We start from the raw sequence: 21,658 nt of genomic DNA, 5'->3' as shown, positions 1-21,658 counted from the left end.
TGTCGAATTGAATTGAATCGTCGAAACAGTGGGCTGCCAAGGCAGTTGTCCATATAGGTGTCCTGATGAACCCGTCATGCCCCACCGGGGCTTACCAGAGCCTTACGGCTTTAGAGAAACCGATAAGGCTCTCTGGTCTGAAGGACTTAAAGTCACTCGGTACACTGAAAGTGTTACCCAAGTATTTGAACCTGGCGCGCGTGAGTGCTAGGCACTCCCCGACTACATGGTCAACGGTTTTATCCTCCTCACAGCACCATCAGCATTCCGGATTGTACGCAATACCGATAGTATGGAGATGGCTTCTTAAGTGCCAGTGACCGGTTAAAAGACCTGTCACTAGCCGAATTTCGCGTCTTTTTAGGGGTAGTAGATTTTTGGTGAGACAGGCAGAGGGCCCACCTATGTGCGCTTTGGTCTGTCTCATACCAGGGGACTCAGTCCATCTTCGGTGGGTCCACTTGTCCAGTCCACTTCATTGACGCGACCGCAACGCATTTGGCGATACCAACTATGGGTTCCGACCCCATCGGCACATTCGCGGATCCCAATCTGGCAAGAGAGTCCGCTTCCTCATTACCTACATGGCGTGCGTGGCCAGGTATCCAGACGAGCTGAACCCTGCAGCCAACCTGTACCAGTTTTTTCAGGACAGCTCTGTTATTCATTCTGGAGCCATCTGTGTACCAGATGGTCCCCCTATTTAGCAATGCAGGTCTGTTGGAATGCTGCCACTCCTCTCTGCCTGCAATGTGCGTCACGAATCCCTCGCAGTCCACAGTCACTGGAGCCATGCAGTCACTGCCCATCAGAAGGAGAGGACATTCCTATATGGCCCGTGACAAAATTTTTGCATGACCGGTCTCGCCAGTACGTAGTTTGCCGAGAACGTATAGCCTGTACGCAGTCCTCATTGCCTGGAATTGCACAACGAGATCCAGAGGCGGAAGGCTCAGCAGAGTCTCAAGCGGTCTAGTTGGTGCCGTCCGCATGAAACCCGTTATGCTGAGACATGCAAGACGTTGCACTCTGTCCAGTTGAGCACGAATTTTCGCTTTCTCCGTACATGGCCACCAAACGATAGCCCCGTATGTGAGAAGAGGTCTCACAATGCGCGAGTAGATCCAGTGGAGGATCTTAGGAGACAGACCCCAGGTATTGCCGAAAGCCCGCCTGCAGGCCCATAGCGCGCAGGTGGCCTTCTTCATTCTGGTGTCTGCATGATCGTGCCAGGAGAGTTTGGAATCTAACTTGATTTCCAGAAATCGAACTGTCCTAGAGTACTGCAGCTGCACGCCACCTAGAGATATAACAAGGGGGGTGCCAAAGTTACGTCTCCTCGTGAATAGTAGGAGCTCTGCTATTTTGGGGTTAATCCTGAGACCCCCCGAGAGGCACCATATGTCCACCACACGCAGGGCTCTCATCATAGGGCCCCGCATTGAGACGGCGTCTCTCCCTGGGCAAAGGATTACCAGATTACCAGCGTAGGCCTGTGTGTATAGGCCAGCATTGTTTAAAAGATTTATCAGGCTGTCGACCACAAGACACCACAGGGTAGGGGACAATACTCCTCCCTGCGGGCAGCCCCTAGCCGCCAACGTTTCGACAATCTCGTTTTTGAGCTGGGCAGATACATGACGTTTCGAGAGCATGGCCTCTATCCAGCTAACCAAACAGGGTTCTGAGCCGCGGCTCTCGAGTGCTTGGCAGATTAATGCGAAAGGGGTGTTGTCGAACGCCCCTTCAATGACGCACCCAGACAGGCTTTACCACTACCCAGAGCACCCTCCACCTTCCTCACGAGGTGGTGTAGGGCCAGGTCCGTGGATTTGCCCGCCTGATAGGCGTATTAGTGCACATGCAGTGTTTTGTTGACCAGGATGCTTTCCTTAGAGAAACCAATAAGGCTCTCCATCGCCTTCAGCATAAAGCTGGTAAGGCTGATAGGTCGGTACGATTTGGGATCTGTAAAATCGCTTTTTCCGGGTTTCGGAATGAAGACGAACTTTCACTTGACGCCATAACTTTGGGAGGTAGCCCTGAGCGAGGGACGTCCTGAATAGTCTTACTATGTGTGGGGTTAGTACTTCTCACCCGTTTTGCAAAAGGCATGGATATAATCCATCCATGCCCGGAGATTTGAAGGGGGGGGGATGTCTTGATTGCCCATTTCACCCTCTCGTAGGTAATAAAGGTGATAATGTTAGGAGTAGAGAGCAAAAATGGTATCTGCCTCCCCAGGCAAAAAATGGAGAAACTGCTTTAAATGTTAAGAATTTATAGATTAGCGTAGATGACCTAAACAGACAAATAAGTAATAGTTTAAGAAAAGAAGAGAAACTTAGAAATACGAAGAATCTAATGAGGAAGAGGACAGAGTTGCGAGAAAAATACACGGCAAATTTCGCTATCCTGTAGCAAATCGACAAAGATGTCTCCAAATCAGTTAGAAAAGATATTAGAATATTTAGCAGCAAGGATATATCCCAAACTATAGAAAACATTAAAAGTTAAACAATATTACGGACAAAACTAAGCGAAGATAAAAGAAACATTTGAAAACTGCTGCATAAAAGTGGAACAACAAAAACCAATAGAGAGGTTATTCACGGGACTGCAAAAGACTTTTACAAAGAGCTTCATAGAAAAGATGAGAAACTTCTTGAACCAAGGCAAATAATCCGGCTAAAATGAAAAATAATGCTAGTGACGTCACTAGAAGCCGGGATTTATAAAAATCTCGGTTAAAATGTCAAACGTCAGCTGATGCAGGCAGTATTCAATCTACGTGACGATTTAACGAGTTATGAACTGATTCAAAGCATGCGTTGTAGTGTTAAAAAAGTAAGTTAAAAGTGTGATTTGACTGATTTGTGACTTTGCGAGTGCCCAATAGTAGAATATTTTGTGCTTGATTATGCATTTTGCAAATTTTGGAAACGCGATGCTCGACTTATAGCTTCCTCACGAATTCAAACTCCAATTAGAAAGGAACTTAATTATGTTGAAGTAAAGTATTGCTGTATTTATGGTGGGCAGAAATTTAGGCCTTCTGGTAAAGGGGAAAGAGATACAAGAACTTTTAAAAAATACCAACCATGTCCTGCTCATACATCTTTAAGAGTTACAGCAGATGGAAGAGCACTGGGAGTTAGAAGCATTTGCGAAAATCACAATCATGAAAATAGTATGGTGCAATTTGAATACCTACCATCTCAAAGAAGGCTATGTTCTCATGATAAACGAAATGCAGAAGAATTATTAGCATTAAAAGCAAATTAGTTAAACAAAAGTTGGAAAGAGAAACTGGCAAACTCATGACTTTAAAGGATTTATCAATTATTCAACAAAAAATTGGTAAAAAATCTGATAATTTGGAGGAATGTGTAAACATTTAAAAAAATAAATATAATGCTGAAGTAAGCATACTTAAAGATGATGAAAATTGTTTCAAGAGTATGTTCATTCAAACCCCTAATATGAAAAACACCTTCAAAGCATTTCCCGAATTTCTGGGTATAGATGGTACGTAGAAATTAATAAATATTGGAATACCTGTATTTTTAATTATAGTAGAGAGGAGGATGGTGAACTGTCAAACAGAGATAGCTACTTTTTGTCTATTGAAGCCAATGAAGATAACAATAGTTTTACTTGGTTTCTAGAAACTTTTAGAAATAACAAGATAGCGTCAGAATACACTCAAGAACTGTCATAAGAGATGTTTTTTCAAAAGCTAATTTGCACATTTGTATTTTCCATTCGATGCGTACATTTAGTCGTGAAATTACTTGTGAAAAAATGGGAATTTCACAATGTGATAGGGCTCTGGCTCTGAAGATTTTGCAAAAAATGGTTTATGCCAATGAAAATGAGGAATTTGAAAATGCATATAATTTGTTAAAATCATCTGTTCCACGACAAGTTTTCGAATATTTTGATAAAAATTGGTACCCTATTAAAGACGAATGGTCGGTGTCAAAAACCTTTATGAAAGGTTGTTTTCAAAATACAACAAATAATCGTATAGAGTCAATAAATGCAAAATTGAAATCCGTAATTTCAAAAATAGTACATTAGAAGAGTTTGTGCATTAATTTTTTAATATTTTACAAGCACTTGAAAGCGAAAGAGATTTTAAAGCAGTGTATCAGCTGCAAAAAAGATTGGTGACAAATTACCATGCAGAAGGCGACGAAAAGAAATTTTTGAATTTTTTAACGCACGAGTCTGCCAAAATGGTACTTAATCAAATGAAATACAGTGAAAAAGTTAAAATAATTGAAAATGCGGACACAAGTACTTTTTTCATTACTAGCAGCACAGAAGGACAATTGCAATGTGATTCAAATCAGTGTAATTGTAATTTCCATGTTGGTATGTTACTACCCTGCAGACTATATGTTTGCTGTGAGGAAATTTATGGGAATGCCTCTGTTTTCCAAAGAAAATATAAATAAACGTTGGACTTTAGACTATTATAAAAAGACCCAAAAATGTTTAGTATAATGCAGTAATGCGTCAAATGCAGATATAATTTTTGAGGGAAACCCAGAAGTATTACCAGCTGCAGTAACTGTCATTAACAAAAAAAAACCAAAAACATACGGTCAAAAACGAAGAGAGGCATTATCAACGACTGATTCACTGGCTAATTTGGTTGCTTTGTCAAGTTATGAATCATTTGACCAGAAAATGGATAGCCTGAAAACTTTAGAAACTTTAGACTTTAGAATATGATTAATGAAGAAGAGGAAGAAGTACCAACAGGTAAACATTATCATATAATAGTACTTTTAGTGTAGTAAATTAATACATTGTTTTAGATAATACAGAAGTCATTGCAGAAAATAATGACCTGGATATAACAAATATGCCAACCATTGGAAATAATAATACTGACCTGGACATAACAAATATACCAATTATTATTTTTGATGGTCTAGCACTGAAGTATCTTCAAACATGGAAATATCTTCAAGCAGTCGCCAACAACCAACAAAAGGTTTTTTAAACTATAGATACTATATATACTCATACTTTATTAACCATACTTTTATTTAGCTGATGTAGACACCATAGTAACAAAAATGGAACCTGTAGTTATTACTGTTGATACCACAGAACTAGAATCAATACAGGAACAAAGCGGTAGAGATGTTTCTGTCAATTTTGAAGGCAAAGAAAATATGGAAATATGTGTTACTAATGAACAATAGTCTCAAGAAGGTATAATGCTTTATTACAGTTCATATCTGAAATTACGTTAAGTTCCAAATTGCATTTTTAGATGTCTCGTATCACAATATTAAAATGCCACAGGTAATAAAAAAACGAGGACGTCCTAAAGGCAGCGAAATGACAGCAATTGGTTTACCTAAGAAGAAACGAGGAACCCTTGTTCCATTTTTTAAATTATCTTTTCTGGAACAACAGAAAATAGTGCTGAGGTGGTTTGTGGATGAAGAAGTCGTGGTGACGGCTTTGAGTGGAGTAATAATTGAGGAAAAATGTATTGAAAAGAGTCTGGAAAATATTCCTCATGCCGTCTTATATGAAAATGCTGATTTAAAAATTGTTCGGTAAAAATAATAATTAATAATATAGTACTTTTTTCTTCTTCTCAGATGAAGCTTGGAATGTTGTTGGAAATATAATATCCAAGAAGAAAAATGAAACGATGTTATGCTGTACATGTCATCTGAAACTAACTAAAAATGGGTTAAATGCCATAATGTGCGTTTTATGTCTTTTTTGGAGGCATGTTAAATGCACAACATTAAAGAAAAAACCGAAGTATCATGATAAATGGATATGCATGAAATGGAAATGCAAAGCAGAAACATGATTTTTTATACTTATACTTGCAATAATCTTTAAATTTTTAACGCTCAGCTGTTTTTTATTTTATTTTACAAGTTCTGCTAAACTTTCCGGGATTTTTATAAATCCCGGCTTCTAGTGACGCCACTAGCATTATTTTTCATTTTAGCCGGGATTTGTGCAAATCCCGGCTACGGTGACGTCATTATTTAATTTAGCCGGGATGGAAACGGATACCGGAACCGGGAGGCTAGCCACACCGTAAATTTAAATCTCCCGCCTTATACTAAATTCTAAAATTTCGCGTTTTGCTTCATATGGTTCAGTCGGTATTGTAACTACTTGCAATACCGATTATTCGTATTTATTTATCAAATAGTTCCAATGGTTGCCAAGGTGCGCTGTAGTCGCTTCATAAACGTGGTGCCATCTGGTAAACATGTGATTAACTCCTCTTCTTATTTTACTTTCTCTATGATACAGGATTTGTCCCATCCAGCCGGTGTTGCCAGGTCTGGTGAAATTTCACCAGATCTGGTGATTTTATGAGGAACCTGGTGATTGGTGAAAAACTTTTTGTAAAATGGCAATTGCTGATGATTTTAAAAATTTCATCAACTTTGAATATTTTCAACAATTTTTCAGTTACCAGATCTCCAATAATTACTACATTCCCGAACTAATACTACATTTTGCGGCTTCGCGTATTGTACCGTTGTCGTGTATCGTGTATATTTGACCATTACTACTGTCTGCGGAATACCAATTTTATTAAAATATTTAATATCATGAAACGGTTTTTGAAACCTGTCGAAAAGCAAATAGATTCAAACACAGAAAAGCCTGGCACTCATCAAATAATATGTCAACATGTGCGTCTCCGTCGGTTCCATCTACTTACGCTTTGGACTCATCTGATTCTTATTTATTAGAGACCAATGATGCAGAAGAGACTCCACAGAAAAAAAATGCTATGATCACAAATATAATTCAACTTGGGAGCAACATAATGATTTTAAGCATTGGATTCAGAAAAGTACTCTAGGTAACACTTATTTTAAATGTAAAGTTTGCAACAAGGATTTTATTAGCGGCATTGGGGCAGTAAAAAACACAACGCCTCAAAAAAACATGAAACAAACCTTCTTAGTTTAAAAAACCAGTTCGATTTGCATACTTGTAAACTAATGAAAAAATTGTTAAACAAAATGAAATAAGAATAGCGGGCTTTATTACAGAACACAATATTCCTATCAATGTAGTGGATCATTTGTCTGAGTTGGTCAAAAGTATATGTAATTCTGGAATGAACTTTTGCCAAGTATCAAGACTATCATGTAGCAGAACCAAGTGTACTGCAATAATTAATAATGTAATAGGTAAAGTAAGCTTTGAAACGTTACTAGACACACTGAAAAAAGAAAAATTTTCATTGCTTGTTGATGAATCTACTGATAATTCCGCGGTAAAAAATTTAGCAATGGTGGTACGCTTTAATAGTAAAGATTTGACAATTAAAGATGAATTTTTTGCGTTAATTCCCGTGACCGATGCAAGTGCCGAAGGTTTATATAATACAATTATATATTTTTTTAATAATTACGAAATACCGTACAAAACAAATATGGTTGGTTTTGCTCCAGACGGTGCTAATACCATGATGGGGCGAAAAAATTCTCTAAAAACTCAGTTATCGAAAGACATTCCCCATTTATTCATTATGAAATGTATTTGCCATTCATTAGCACTATGTGCTTCTTATGCTTGTGAGAAGTTACCCAATGAATTAGAAAAGTTTGTTAGAAATACTTATTTTCAGCATAGTTTTAAATATGCTATACGATATGCTAAACGATTCCACCACTAAATTATACTTACAGTTCTTAGAATATGTTTTGCCAATTTTTAATGATTTAAACTTAGAGTTTCAATCAGTGTTGGAAGAAGACACTTTATCGCTATTCTTTCCCATTCTTATAACCCATCCCTATTAGCGGTGTGGAACTGTCAGCGGCCGCGTCGAAAGTCATCGAGTGACAGTGTGTCATCGCGGTCGGTGCTTCCCTGATGTATTGGTTTTTTTGTTGACCGATCCGCGTTTATGTTATTGTAAAATACAGTCCATTTTTTATTGGTTATCAAAATTTATACGTAGTAAAGGATATGTTATAATTTATTGGTGGTTTAATTTGCCTTTACTAAAACTAAAAAATTACCGTCAAACGGGGTTAAGTGAATCATAGTGGGTAAAATGAATTAATCGGGTATTTCCGCAAAAAAGTCGATCCCGTCGCAGACCTGCCCCATATAGTGACATTATTGCATCGAGATGACCTCGTTAGTATGTCTTTGTATGTGGTAGGGTGTGTTTCGCTGCTCAAAAAAATACACGTGAGTACCATAACGACATGTTCCGGTTAAACGATTTTTTTGTATTTTACAAAACTTTGGAAACGATTGGTTGCGGAAGTGATCAATATTAATATTTATTTACTTGAATGTAATTAATGTGTTTATTAGACATTAATAAACAAATTTGTGCTTAATTTTTGGTAAATTTTTTTTTTGTTGAATTTTAGCATTTTTTTTTTTTCTAAGATGGTAACTTTAATGGGTAAAATGAATCATTTAAGTGTCGCTGTAAATTTATGATTAAATTTTTTAGAACTTTTTTTTTAAATAATTTTTTATATAAGAAATATTTTTTTATTAGTTTTGGTCTTTTTAGCATGCCGAGAATTTACAAAAAAAAATTGGGGCCGCAGGGAAAATGTAACTACGATCAAGAATATGTTCGGCGAGCAGTGGCAGCGGTTAGACGAGGTGATATGTCCATGAGACAAGCATCTGAAAGATTTGGTGTACCTTTCAGTACCATTCAAAGAAGATATCATGGCAAACATTCTTTAAAATATGGTCGACAGCCTGTACTAAGTGGTGAGCAAGAGCTAAGACTAAAGGAGACAATCAAAATTTGCGCCGACGTGGGGATTCCCATTAAAAAGTACAGATGTTAGAGCAATTGTGCAACAATATCTAAATAGACTAGGAGTAAGGGATTCCAGATTTAAAGAAAATATGCCAGGGATGGACTGGTTCAAAAGTTTTAAGAGCAGAAATAAAGACCTTACCGTTAAGTTGGGTGAAAATACAAAACGCGTTAGAGGTGCATTAACCCGCGAGGTTATTCAAAAATATTTTGAAAACTTGCAGGTCACGTTGAAAGACGTCCCTGCTCAAAATATTATCAATTACGACGAGACCAATTTTGTGGATGATCCCGGGTCGGCTAAAGTAATTACAAAAAGAGGTGCAAAGCATGCCCATAGGTTAATAGACTCCTCAAAGACCAGCACAACTGTGATGTTTGCAATAGCCGCTGATGGAACATTACTGCCTCCATATACGGTATGCAAGGCAAAACATTTCTATGATGGTTGGACAGAGGGAGGAATTGAAGGAGCAAGATATAACAGAAGCATGAGTGGATGGTTTGACTCTGATATATTTGAGGACTGGTTTAAGACAATTGTCATGCCTTATTTTCGAAAGCTTGCTGAGCGTAAAGTTTTAATAGGCGATAACTTAAATTGCCACATTACCACTAATGTCGTACAGCAATGTGAGAATAATGAAATTGATTTTGTCTTACTCCCTCCCAATTCAACTCATTTGCTTCAACCGCTCGATGTCGCGTATTTTAGGCCTTTAAAAGCTGCATGGAGATCCACCTTGGAACAATGGAAACTAAAACACCGTGGAGTCATTCCTAAAACGGAGTTTCCAAGGCTGCTGAGACAGAGTGTGGAAAAGGTTGGCATAAAGTCGAAAGAAAATTCCATTGCTGGTTTTAAGGCATGTGGAATTTTTCCGCTCGATCCCAACAAAGTTTTAAATAAAATTCCACGAAATTTACACATCGATGAAAATGGTGAGAATAATGATCAGGCCTGGAGTAACACAATAATCAGTCACCTAAAAAATTTAAAAACTACCCCGAATCAATCAACAAAGAGAGGAAAAAAAATTATTATCGAGGCTGGCAAAAGTGTGTCAAGTCAAAGTTTATTATCAACGATAATAGATAAAACACCCACAAAAAAATCATCTAAAAAAAACATGAAAAAAAACGAAAGAAGAGCCCTGGAAATATCGGATGATGAGTTAGATCGAGAGTGTTAGATGAGTTAGATAAAGAATTTTCCCTAAGTGATTTCGAAAATATTGTTGAAAACTTTGACGAGTTTGATCCAAATCCGTCGACATCGAATGATGATACTTACATGATCGACACAGACTTATCCATGGAGCCAAGGATTGGGGAGTTTATTATTGCAAAGTTTCCAACCGAGAAACGAGATCGATTGTTTTTTGGCAAAATCGAGAATTGTTCAAAGAAAAAAGAATTTACTATAAATGCCATGAGAAAAAAGGGAAACTCGGAAAAGGGGTATTTTGTTTATCCAGAAATACAGGACCTTTGCCTAATAAGCCAAGACCAAATTATTAGAAAACTGCGTCAAAAGTCTTTCAAGAGGGGTAAATTTGTTTTTAACTTAGACAACGACGAATTTAAAAAGTTGGAGTAATTTCTTTTTTGTTAATTTTCCTATGTTTTGTATGTAGACTTAAGTTTTTTTTACCAAGAGTGCCATTTTTGTTTAAAGAAAAGTTCCTAAGTTTGTTGTTTTTATAAAGCCTTAATATTCTGTGATAGAATGTGTTATAGAATAAGACTTTGTTACTTAATCTTACTTTTGTTACCTTTAGAATAAATAATTTGTTTTTTTTTAAGTGTTTTTTTTCGTTTAAATCTTTTTTTTTTATTTTTTGTTGATTCATTTTACCCACATTATGTTTAAAGTGAATTTTACAGCACTTCTAATACATGATTCACTTTACCCCAAACCGGAGGGTAAAGTGAATCAGACTTTATCAAAAAAAATGGAGGACTTCCCATGCTTAAATGCTTACAAGTTTTAACAAAATCTTTTAAGACGTTTACCAGAATCTACAATATTTTTTACATATTTTTTAATTTAATACTTTGGCAGAAAAACGAAAAAAAACACTTATTTTGATTCACTTAACCCCATTTGACGGTACGTAATCAGGAATCTCCTGTACAATCAGAAAATCCTAAAATTTATTATTTATACTCAAAGAACAGTGCTGCCTAAAAAATGTTACTGAACTATTATATAAGACCCGAATATTTAAAAAACACTAATATAATACAAATCCAATATCGTAATCCTGCATACTATCTCCCTCTCGAAAAAGTGTATATGGGACCCAAAATAGCAGTAGCATTTTGGGTCCCAATCTCTGATTTAAATACATTAGATCGGAAGGCTTTTAAAAATTTTGATATAGATTTTACCATGAATTCCACAGATTTCTGGAAAACAGTGTGTATAATAAAGAAAGGAGACCATTCTGAGATGTTTCCCGAATTGGTCAAGTTTGTTAAATCATTGCTTATTTTACCCCATAGCAGTGCATGTGTATAAAGAGTTTTTAGTTGTATGAACCTAAATAAAACTAAACTTAGGTATAAACTGGGTGAAACAACATTAAGTGGCTTATTGCACTCTAAAAGACTGATTAAGCCAAACAGTTGCTACAACTTTGATGTATCGAATAAAATGTTATCACTACACAAAAATGAAATGTATAAATAAAATAAATTCATTTAGTTAGTTCTGTAAACTTAAGTAGATATTTTTTTGTAATCAGAAATCATTATGTAAACTATATTTTAGTTATATTTAGCTTATTATTTCTTAGAATACTTTCCAGAAATATTCATCACATTGGAAAATAAAAATTTGTTTTGTTAAAAAATATTGGACTTTTTTTATAATTCATTGCGTAAACAAAAGTAGTTCAAAATCACACAATAACACCAGGAAAAATTTATTCAATTTGTACCTTAGGTTATGTGCTAATAAAATTAAAATTTTACTGCCTTCGCCACCTAGTATTAAAAAATTTATAGTGAATTGGGTTTTATCAAACAACTTAATTACTAAGTTGTACACAGACATTAGAGCATGCATTTTCTTTGTTTAAATCTAGTAATACAGCTTTAAAAATAAAGTTTTAAAATCTCTGGTGATTTTTTTTTAAATCTGGTGATTTTTAATTTTTTTTTCTGGTGAATTTTATTTTTTTTAAATCTGGCAACACTGCATGCAGCACAGGCAAAATATCTCTCCTTCCTCCAGTCTTCTTGGTCGGACTTTTAACCTAACCTAACCTCGAATCGTAATAGCGAAAATCTATTATTTGTTTTGCTTTTCACTATTGATTTTTATCAAAAATTATTATTTTATAAAGATCTTTCCAATGTGTTGAATATACGTGGCATTTATCCAGCCTAATGGCATCTCAAAAAAGGCTGAAAATCGCATTTATCCATCCGGACTTGGGCATAGGCGGTGCGGAAAGGTTGGTCCTAGATGTAGCAGTTGCCCTTAAAAAGCAAAATCATGATGTTTTATTCGTTACAAACCACTTCGACAAAAATCATGCATTCGAAGAACTTAAAAACGATGAATTTCCAGTCTCAGTTTATGGTGATTGGCTGCCAAGAAGCATTTTTGGTAAATGCCAAGCACTTTGTGCGTATGTCCGAATGATCTACTTGACAATTGTGTTTTTATTATTTGGCCAAGGGGACATCAAACCTGATTTATATTTTATTGATCTTATACCTATAGCCATTCCATTTTTAAAGCTGGGAGGTAAAAAAGTGGTTTACTACTGCCATCATCCTGATTTACTTGCCTCAACACCTGGAGGCACTTTAAAAAAATTATACAGAATACCTATTAACTGGATGGAGCTTAAAGCAACTGGAATGTCTGATATTATACTCGTCAACAGTGAGTATACTGCTTCAGTGTTCAGGGAAACCTTTCCAGAAATTAAAAAGCCTATTCAAATTCTTTATCCAACTATAGCTCAATCTTATCAAGAAAGTGTTAACAAATTAAAAACTGTTAAGCCCATCCGTGAAGTGGTTACTGACATTCAATACAAAAAAAATGATGTAGTTGTTTTTCTCTCAGTAAATCGGTTCCACCCAGCCAAAAGGCTTGATTTTGCCATAAATGCAATGGAAAAGCTGCGCTCGCTTACATCTGCTTCTGAATGGGAGAAAATCTTCCTAGTTGTTGCAGGAGGCTTTGATCCAATTAATCAAACTAATGCTAAAACTTTTGAAGAGCTCACAAATCTTACAAAGCAAAAAAACCTGGAAGGCAAAATAATTTTTTTAAAATCACCTTCTGATAGCACTAAAGTTGACCTGCTTGCATCTTGTACCACATTACTATATACACCATTGAAAGAACATTTTGGCATAGTGCCCCTTGAAGCTATGCTAGTGTCTAAACCTGTTATAGCAATGAATAGTGGAGGACCACGAGAGACTGTGGAACATGGTGTAACTGGATACCTTTGTGAGCCTACCTCCGATAGCATGGCCGAGTTTATGCATAAAATTATAAAAAATGGAACCAAAGACATGGGCAGCAAAGGAAAAAGGAAATTAGAGGAGAAATTTTCTTTGGACAGCTTTGCAAAGAGGCTTAGAAGTGTTATTAAAGAAGTGATTGAAGTGAGCAAAAAAACTAAGTGATTTATATAATTTCCATTGTTATATTTAGTAATTTAATATACACTATTAGAACTAAGCTAAGAATAATATCATTTTATTATACAGTTAAACAGATTATTTTGTCCAGGAAACCTTAGGTATATCGAAATGTTCTGTGAGACTGTCAAGATGCTGGTTAAACTTCTCTACTCTTTCTTTGTGGGTCAATGATGCTTTTTCCAGGATTCTCTTCATTCTCTGCAATAAAATTTACATTATATTTAAAAAATCAGAATGAAAATAATTCAAATAATATAGTGTTTACAATTAAATTATGTAAACAATCAATTTATACCTCTTTGGGCTTAATTATGAAAATATGATTATATTTGATCAGATTAATTTTGGTTTTATGTAGAAAGTAGAGCAACTTATATTTGATCTAGTCTGCAATTAGTCTAAAAATCTAATATTGAAATTTTTATGGCCAGTTTGAAAGTATACAGGGTGTCCGGAAGCTAGATGCAATCCTTTAAAGGGGTGATAGCTGACTTAATTTCAAACATTTTAAGCTAAATATGTGTAGGTCGAAATTTGTTTATAAATTTTTTATGGCAATTTTTGCAATTTTCTCAAGAAATACCAAAATTTCACACTTAAACGGTAATAGAGCGCAAGTTACAATTAGTTTATTTTGTTTTGTCTAATGTGTATTAATAAAAATACGATCAATTCCAAGCTTCTGTGTAAACTTATAGAAAAAATAGAGACATTGAAACGCCCTTTTTTATATATTTTATATAAAAAAGGGCGATATATATATGATATATTTTTAGATATCACTCATGCCGATGCCTGGCCAATTCTCAGAATTATGGCCTCTTCTGTGCGGCAAGTCATGTAAACAAAAATTATTAGACTGAGACTTCTCATAAGCCTAGTAAGCATTAGAGCCCCAATTGTGGGGTTATTTTAGGTTTTAATGTTAAATAAAACACAATTTTGTTTAAACTATTTATTGTTCATGTTCAAAATGCAATCTATTATTTCTAATACAGACACGAGCCCTTTTTGTTACTTCGGTGGTGGTTACTCTTATGGTCATATCTTCTTTCATCCTGTCAAATGCTTCATTTATTTTGCGAATCAACTCTTCTCTTGTTCTTATTTCGGTGGTGTATACAAGCTCCTTTGCCCAGCCCCATATGAAAAAATCCAACGGAGTTAGGTCAGGCGATCCAGGAGGCCAAGGAAAGGTTCCGCTTCTACCGATCCAACAGTCGTCTAAGTAATTCCTGACAGCCAAGGACCAATGCGGACAACCATCTTGCTGAAAGATTATTGGTCTTTCTCGTTCCAATAATCCAACTTCGTCTAGAAGAACGGGGGTATCATTTTGTAGAAAATCTAAATAGTTAGCACCATTTAAATTCTCTGGTAGAAAATGTGGCTCAATAATAGTCCTGCCTATTACTCCGGCCCACACATTGACCGAAAATCTGTTCTGAAATGATTTTTGTTTTTTCCAGTGCGGATTTGCATCTTTGGCAGCCCATTCGTGGAGGTTGTGGAAGTTGGTAATACCCTCCCTGGAAAAAAAGGACTCGTCTGTTCACAAGATACTTCTTAAGAATAACGAGTCCTCGATGTCCATGTTCAATAAAAAGCGGCAGAACTGAATTCGTCTTGCAGGGTCTTCTTCTTGTAAGCCCTGCACCCCTGTACCATGAAAGGGATACTGTCTTCTTGGTTCTTCATGGTCGTCCACACCTTCCATCTAGAAAGGCCAAGGTCTTCAGCTACTTTTCTGACGCTTGCAGTAAGGTCTGCGGTAAAAGCTTCCAGTATTCGCTCCTTAATCTCTACATTATTATGGCCAGGGTTGACTCCACGTGCCGGATTATTCCCAATGCCAACTTCAGTAAGACGGCGAAAGGTGTTTTTAAACACCCTGAAGTTTGGTAACCTCCTATCTGGATAACGTTCCTGGTCGTGCCAAAGCTCCATTACCGTTAGCGCGTCCATATGTGAAGACAATGTCAGCGTACTCTTGGTTGGTAAATTTCATTTTACAATACTGTTTAATAAAACGGGCAGAAACTCGATTTAAAAAACAGTGGCGTATCAGTAAAATTTCATTTTATCAATAAAATTTCATTGCACAAAACAGGGGCTAAGCATGTCGAGGTGATAAACTATAGACCTGTTGCCATTTTGAATGTTGTTGCTCAAGTATTTGAGATAATGTTATCTCCGAGATAATGTTATCCAAAATAATGTTATTTCATAGATTATATGCTGAAGTCAGTCATAATATATCCGAATACCAACATAGATGTTTGCCTAATAAATCAACATTAACTAATTTGATTACATTTTGTCAATTTGTTCACTCGATTTAATTCAGTTAATTTCTTCCTATTTAAAAAAAAGACAACAGTATATAGAGGTTAAGGGCGTCAGGTCTGATGTTTACACTAGTACCTCAGGTACTAGGTTCCAATTTGGGCCCTCTGTTATTTTTGGTTGCCATGAATAAAATTGCTTCCTTTTCTAATGATTCACAAAAACTACTTTTTGCAGATGATTTTAAGATTTACATGGAAATTACCTCTCTAGGTGATTGCATCTCTCTGCAAAATGATTTAGATAGGGTTGTTGATTGCTGTAATGCAAACTCATTTCATTTCAATAATAAAAAATAATCAGTAATGTCGCTAACACTTAACAAAAATATAATTAATTATAGCTACAATATTAGCGGTACCCAGCTTGAACATTCCAGCAATGAAAATGATTTAGGTGTAATTGTTGACTGTAATTTAGCTTTTACCAATCACATATTAACACAGTTAATAAGGCACCGAAAATAATGGGTTTCATTGTTAGAACTACCAAAAACTTTAATGTTGAGTGTTGTTTAAAACTGTTTGATATTCTGGTTTTACCTAAGTTAGAATATAGAAGCATAATTTGGTCTTCACAATATGACGTCTGGATTAAAACCATAGAGCGTGTACACCGCAAATTTTTAAAATATTTGTTTTTAAGAGATTTGGATATTATCCCGAACAGGGTTATAACCATAATTTGCTTCTGAAAATATTTAACAGACTATCCCTAGAAAATCTGAGCATTAAAACATCCCTAGTGTACATTTATGAAATTTTAACAAATTTTAATAAGATTGATGCTCCTCAAATTATGGCGATGCTGCCATTCTTCATTAATGTTGGTAATACCAGACAAAGATAAATTTTTCATCTTGATTGTCCTAGAACAAATATATAGAACAACTCACCAATATATAGAATGTGTGATTATTTTAATATTTATGCCTCTGACCTTGATATTGCTATTACAGATTTAAGACATTTTACAGGAATTATTGACATTAGACCTTTTGCTTCTCAGTCTCATGCCTGATATGTGATAATATAAATGTGGGTAGTTGTAAATACTTAATATATATTATAGATTATAAGAAATATTTTAAACTTTTTATTAGGTGCATTGTACATTTATATGCTAATATTATATTTGAATTTGTAATTGGCCTCTATGGCTGTTGATACTGTAATTTGATAAATAAATAAATAAATAAAATAAAAAATTGTGAGCAGCTTGAGGCAAATATTCGGACGAATTTATGTAAGATAAAAAGATGGTGTGATGCTAATAAGCTGTTCTTTAATATTTCTAAAACCAAATATTTTAAAATTCAAATGTGCATTTAATAATGTCTTTTTAAGTAATAATATAGAATTGTTTGCTAATGTGCTAAATGTGATAATTTCTTGGGTTGTATATTGATTCTGGGTTAAAATTTGAAAATCATGTAAGCACATATTGTAATAAAATTTCCTCTGGCTGTTATGGTCTTTGTGTCATTGTGAATAATTTCAACAGCTCAGAGTCTAGAGCATCATATTTTTCTTTAGTTGAATCCAATCTTCGTTATGGTATTTGTTTTTGGGGATCATGTTCTCAGTCTATGTCTTTAATAAGGTATTTATGTTGCAAAAGATTGAATTAGATGTTTATTTAGGGTTAGTTCGAGAGACTTGTCGTCCCTTATTTGTCAGACACAAAATTCTTACTTTGTACTGTATTTTTATTTTGGAAACAGTCTGCCTGATTTTTTAAAAATCATAATGGTGAACTCTCAGGTTAACTAAATGTGGAGAATATAGGTTATGATACCCGGCATGCCTCTTATATCAGATTGCCAATCCCCAGGTCTGAACAAGTAAAAAAATCAGTGGTGTACAATGGAAAGAAAATGTTCCATCATCTACCCTTATCCATATGCCAAAATAATAACAGCTTGGAATTTAGGCGCTCTACTAAACCTTTTTGTTAAAAAAGGGCTACTATAGCCTCAGTATTTTAATACAAATTATTAAATAGGTTTGGAATTCACATCTTTCAAATTTCATTTTATTATCTTTATTTCAATGTATTCATGTATTACTTTTTTAGTATAACACTATAATTTTATTGTTTTATGGAACTAATTTTTATTTTGCAATGTATATTTTATGACTGGCTATTTTTAGCTTGATTTGTTGTATATACTAAGTGGAACAATTTATGTAAAACCTTTATTTTATTTTATTTTATAACTGTATTTCTTAAGCGTTGTTAATAACAATGCATATTTTGTTTTGACATTTCAGCATGATAATGACCCAAAACACACCTCTAAATTAATAAAAGATTGTTTCGTTGCAAATAAAATCCACATAATTGGCCACTAGCTGGCCACACTTTGGCCAGCACAGAGTCCCGATCTTAACCTGATAAAGAACATGTGGAATATAATTGACAGGGCCAGGTCCAAAACCAGTGTAACTGTGTATCTCAATATTATATTGATAAACTTTTATGTTCTATGAAAAATCAATGTCTAGAAGTTATTAAGAATAAAGGATATATTACCAGATATTAAATAAAATTAATAAATTATGAATAATTCAGTTTTTTTTAGTTAGTTGCTCGATATTTGATCCTACAAATTTCTAACAACCAGCATAAATATTTTAGGTTTTTACTGTATAATTTAATTATATGTTCACTGTATGTATTATTACTAGATAATAAAGCCCCAAATAAAAATCTGGTCTCTGACTTTCACTGTTTTGTAAAAATTTTAAATAACAAAAGTTGCTCTATGAGCAACTGTGAGCGATAGTGTACATTCAGATCTACATTATCTTATTATTTTTATTTTCACAAATACTCTGATATTTATAATAAAAAGTATTAAATTGGCAATGTCAGTCTCCTTTAGAAATGTTCTGTTTTCCAAAATATAATTTTTACTGCTTTGTGTTTTGCATTCTTTATTTGTTATTTCATTAATTAGTTTTTTATAGCTACTTTTAGTCTCAGTATTTTTGTTTCATTAGTTTATTTAAACCATTTCTATATTTTTTCCAATTTTTTTAAGTTCAATTGAAAAGTTCTTATAGAGTTCTTTTGTTAAAGAATCTTCTTGCTTCATGGAATTAATAATAACTGAACTAAGGCAAGGTTTCCTTTTTCTGTTATTTGAAATTCATTTTTTCATAAATCTATGTTGCTTTAAATAATGATAAATTTTGTTAAAAAGGTGTTATAAAGTTATTATATACATTTTCTCATTGTACACTTCCACTCCAAGTCTATATTATCTATTACAAGTTTTAGTTAAGTAATTGTATTTCAAAATGGAAACCAAATGTATCTCTGTTTTGGGTCAATGTTAAAGAAATTTTATAGTTTTTTTTAGTATTTAATTGCATCTTTTTTGGCTAAAATTTTATAGTTTACTTCCAAACGAAACAAAACAAAAAACACCAAACGAAAATAATCTTAAAAAAATGAAATTGGCAAATAATTATGTTATAATAAAATACACACCCCATAAAAATTATGGCATCACTAGTATTTTAAGATATTTTAAAAATTTTTTGGGACAATCTGTATATGTATCAACTTAAAAGATATTTCTGGTTTCTTATATGGACAAAAAATTATCGGAATTTCACGATCGCGTAAAATTATCGCGGAAATCGCGTAGATTATTCCTGTGTTGACGAATGCATTGAGATCGAAAACGTTCTAAGCAATTAGTGTTTTTCCAAAGTGAAAATTTAAATTTATTGTTAATAATGGATGTGCCTCAATGTTTAACAAGACATGCAACTAATGAAGAAGCCACTAGAATCATTGCCCTCATAGAAGATGGCCGCAGTCAAAGATACGTCGCTCGGATAATGGGAGTTCAACAAAGCACCATATCCAGAGTTGTTAATCGCTACCAAGAAACAGGACAACTATCCAGACGACCCGGACAAGGCCGCAGAAGGGTAACTTCGGCAGTAGATGATTGTTACTTAAGGTTAGCTGCTTTAAGAATTAGGCATACCACCTCTAGAAGACTGCAAACAGATCTGTTGGCTGCTTGTAATGTCCAAATAAGCCTACAGACAGTTCAAAAGTTCGAAATAGGCTGAGAGAAGCTGGTTGACGGGCCAGAGTGCCAGCTAGAGGTCCATGTCTTACCAGAGAACATCAAGTAGCAAGATAGCAATTTGCTAGAGAACACACAAATTGGAATATTCAAGATTGGTCCAATATTCTATTCACGGATGAATCAAGATTTTGTCTATATTCATCAGATAGGCATGTACCAGTATATAGACGACGTGGTGAATGGCACAATCAGGTTAATTTTTGTCAAACTGAAAGCTTTGGTGGTGTCTCTATCATGGTTTGGGGAGGAATTTCTTTTGAGGGTCGCACAGAGCTAGTAATTAATGATGGAAGACTAAATGCTGACAGCTACATAACCGATATCCTAGAACCCCATGTAGTGCCCTATATGCCATATATCGGTGATAATTCTGTGCTAATGCATGATAATGCTCGTCCCCACACTGCTAGAGTTGTTCGGCAATACTTAGAAGAGGTTGAGATACCCACCCTAAATTGGCCTGCACGTAGCCCGGACCTTAATCCGATAGAGCATGTCTGGGACCATCTAGGATGGCAAATTCAGCAACATCCAGCACCAATAAGAACACTAGATGATCGATCTTCAAAATGATCTTTTTGATTTCTGGGCATAAGTGCTGCAAGAATACCTCCAGAACCTGTTTAGAAGCCTTCGAAGACAAATGTAAGCTGTAATTAGAACCAGGGAAGGTAACACATGCTATTAGAAATTCATTGGCTTAAATAAAGTTAATTTTTTTTGTGTACATGTTTTGTACAATTTTTTTGATTTTTGTATGTTTTGGTAAATCAAAATGTTTGTCCTCTGTAGATTAAACTGATTTAAAATAAATGTTGGAAAAGTCGTATTATTTGGTGATTTAATTATCAATATTAATCAAATTTTAAAAAACAGGCAAAAAAAGTAAAATATTTAAGAAATAATAAGTGATGTGATAATTTTTGTGGGGTGTGTATTTTTTTTTTAATTAATTACAATTTTGTTATTTTTAGGTTTGCATGTCTTTTTAAGAAAATGGAACCTGGGTATCACTGAAACACTACACAGTTGTGTTGATATGATGTATATGAGATTGGCTAGTAAGGTAATTGTACGCATAAAGTATAATCCATAGACATTAACTAGAATTTAAAATAAAAAAATTTATGTACATAATTTGGCTTATAGCTCACAGGGTAATTTCAAAAAATGTATTAATTACTCTTAATAATGTCTTTTAGATTGGCACACACTTATACTCTGTATTTAGGTGATTTTAAAAATTGTAAAGAAAAGAAGAAATACCTAATATGGTCTTACCATTTTTTCTTGCTGCTGTAAGAATGCCAATTCCGCTTTGGTTTTTGTGCTTGAACTTTTAGGTTCTGGTTCAGAAGATTCGGCATTGCTTTCAATTGTTTTGGAGACCTGCTCCAAGAGCTTTTTGTCCTTTTTTTTCTTTTTCTTTTTTTTGATCCCATCATCTTTTTTAAGTTTTAACTTGCTTGGGGCTACTTGAGCATATGGATCTTCTGAGGGATCTTCATAACCCATATTTGTAATGTTTCCAGAAAACTGTCTTAAAAATCTATTATTTTCTTTGTAGAAAGTTTAGCTTGCAACTGTAAAAATAAATATTCAAAATGGGAAGTTTTGGGGTTTGTGTTTTTTTAGTTGTGTATTTTGGTTTAATATTCAAATGACGTTTGACAGACAATTCAAATGACGGACATCAACAACTGTTA

The 21,658-nt window shown here is 34.6% G+C and overlaps 2 protein-coding genes and 1 pseudogene across 2 annotated transcripts; 2 read left to right on the top strand and 1 right to left on the bottom strand.

Moving 5' to 3' along the window:
• The first annotated feature begins 2,826 nt into the window (after window positions 1-2,826).
• On the top strand, window positions 2,827-5,851 carry LOC126744183 (uncharacterized; annotated as a pseudogene).
• Window positions 5,852-12,065: 6,214 nt separating this feature from the next.
• LOC126743631 (alpha-1,3/1,6-mannosyltransferase ALG2-like) lies at window positions 12,066-13,529 on the top strand. Its single transcript, XM_050450818.1, has one exon. It carries the CDS (start codon window positions 12,212-12,214, stop codon window positions 13,472-13,474), a length of 1,263 nt encoding a protein of 420 aa, XP_050306775.1. The 5' UTR covers window positions 12,066-12,211; the 3' UTR covers window positions 13,475-13,529.
• LOC126743633 (protein FAM32A) lies at window positions 13,475-21,628 on the bottom strand. Its single transcript, XM_050450822.1, has 2 exons — window positions 21,234-21,628; window positions 13,475-13,690 (listed from the first exon to the last, which is right to left on the bottom strand). The coding sequence occupies exons 1-2, from the start codon at window positions 21,465-21,467 to the stop codon at window positions 13,568-13,570; spliced, it is 357 nt and encodes a 118-aa protein (XP_050306779.1). The 5' UTR covers window positions 21,468-21,628; the 3' UTR covers window positions 13,475-13,567.
• Between the last annotated feature and the right edge of the window lie 30 nt (window positions 21,629-21,658).

This window comes from Anthonomus grandis, chromosome 13, assembly GCF_022605725.1.
Source record: "Anthonomus grandis grandis chromosome 13, icAntGran1.3, whole genome shotgun sequence".
Taxonomy (NCBI): Eukaryota; Metazoa; Arthropoda; class Insecta; order Coleoptera; family Curculionidae; genus Anthonomus; species Anthonomus grandis.
Note: the sequence above shows the minus strand (reverse complement) of the source record. Positions and strands in the feature narration are given on the sequence as shown.

Coding starts and splice junctions, on each gene's coding strand:
- LOC126743631 (XM_050450818.1), top strand. CDS start 12,212: ATGGCATCTCAAAAAAGGCTGAAAATCGCATTTATCCATCCGGACTTG.
- LOC126743633 (XM_050450822.1), bottom strand. CDS start 21,467: ATGGGTTATGAAGATCCCTCAGAAGATCCATATGCTCAAGTAGCCCCA. Junction 13,691..21,233: donor TACAGCAGCAAGAAAAAATG/GTAAGACCATAT, acceptor ATTTTATTGCAG/AGAATGAAGAGAATCCTGGA.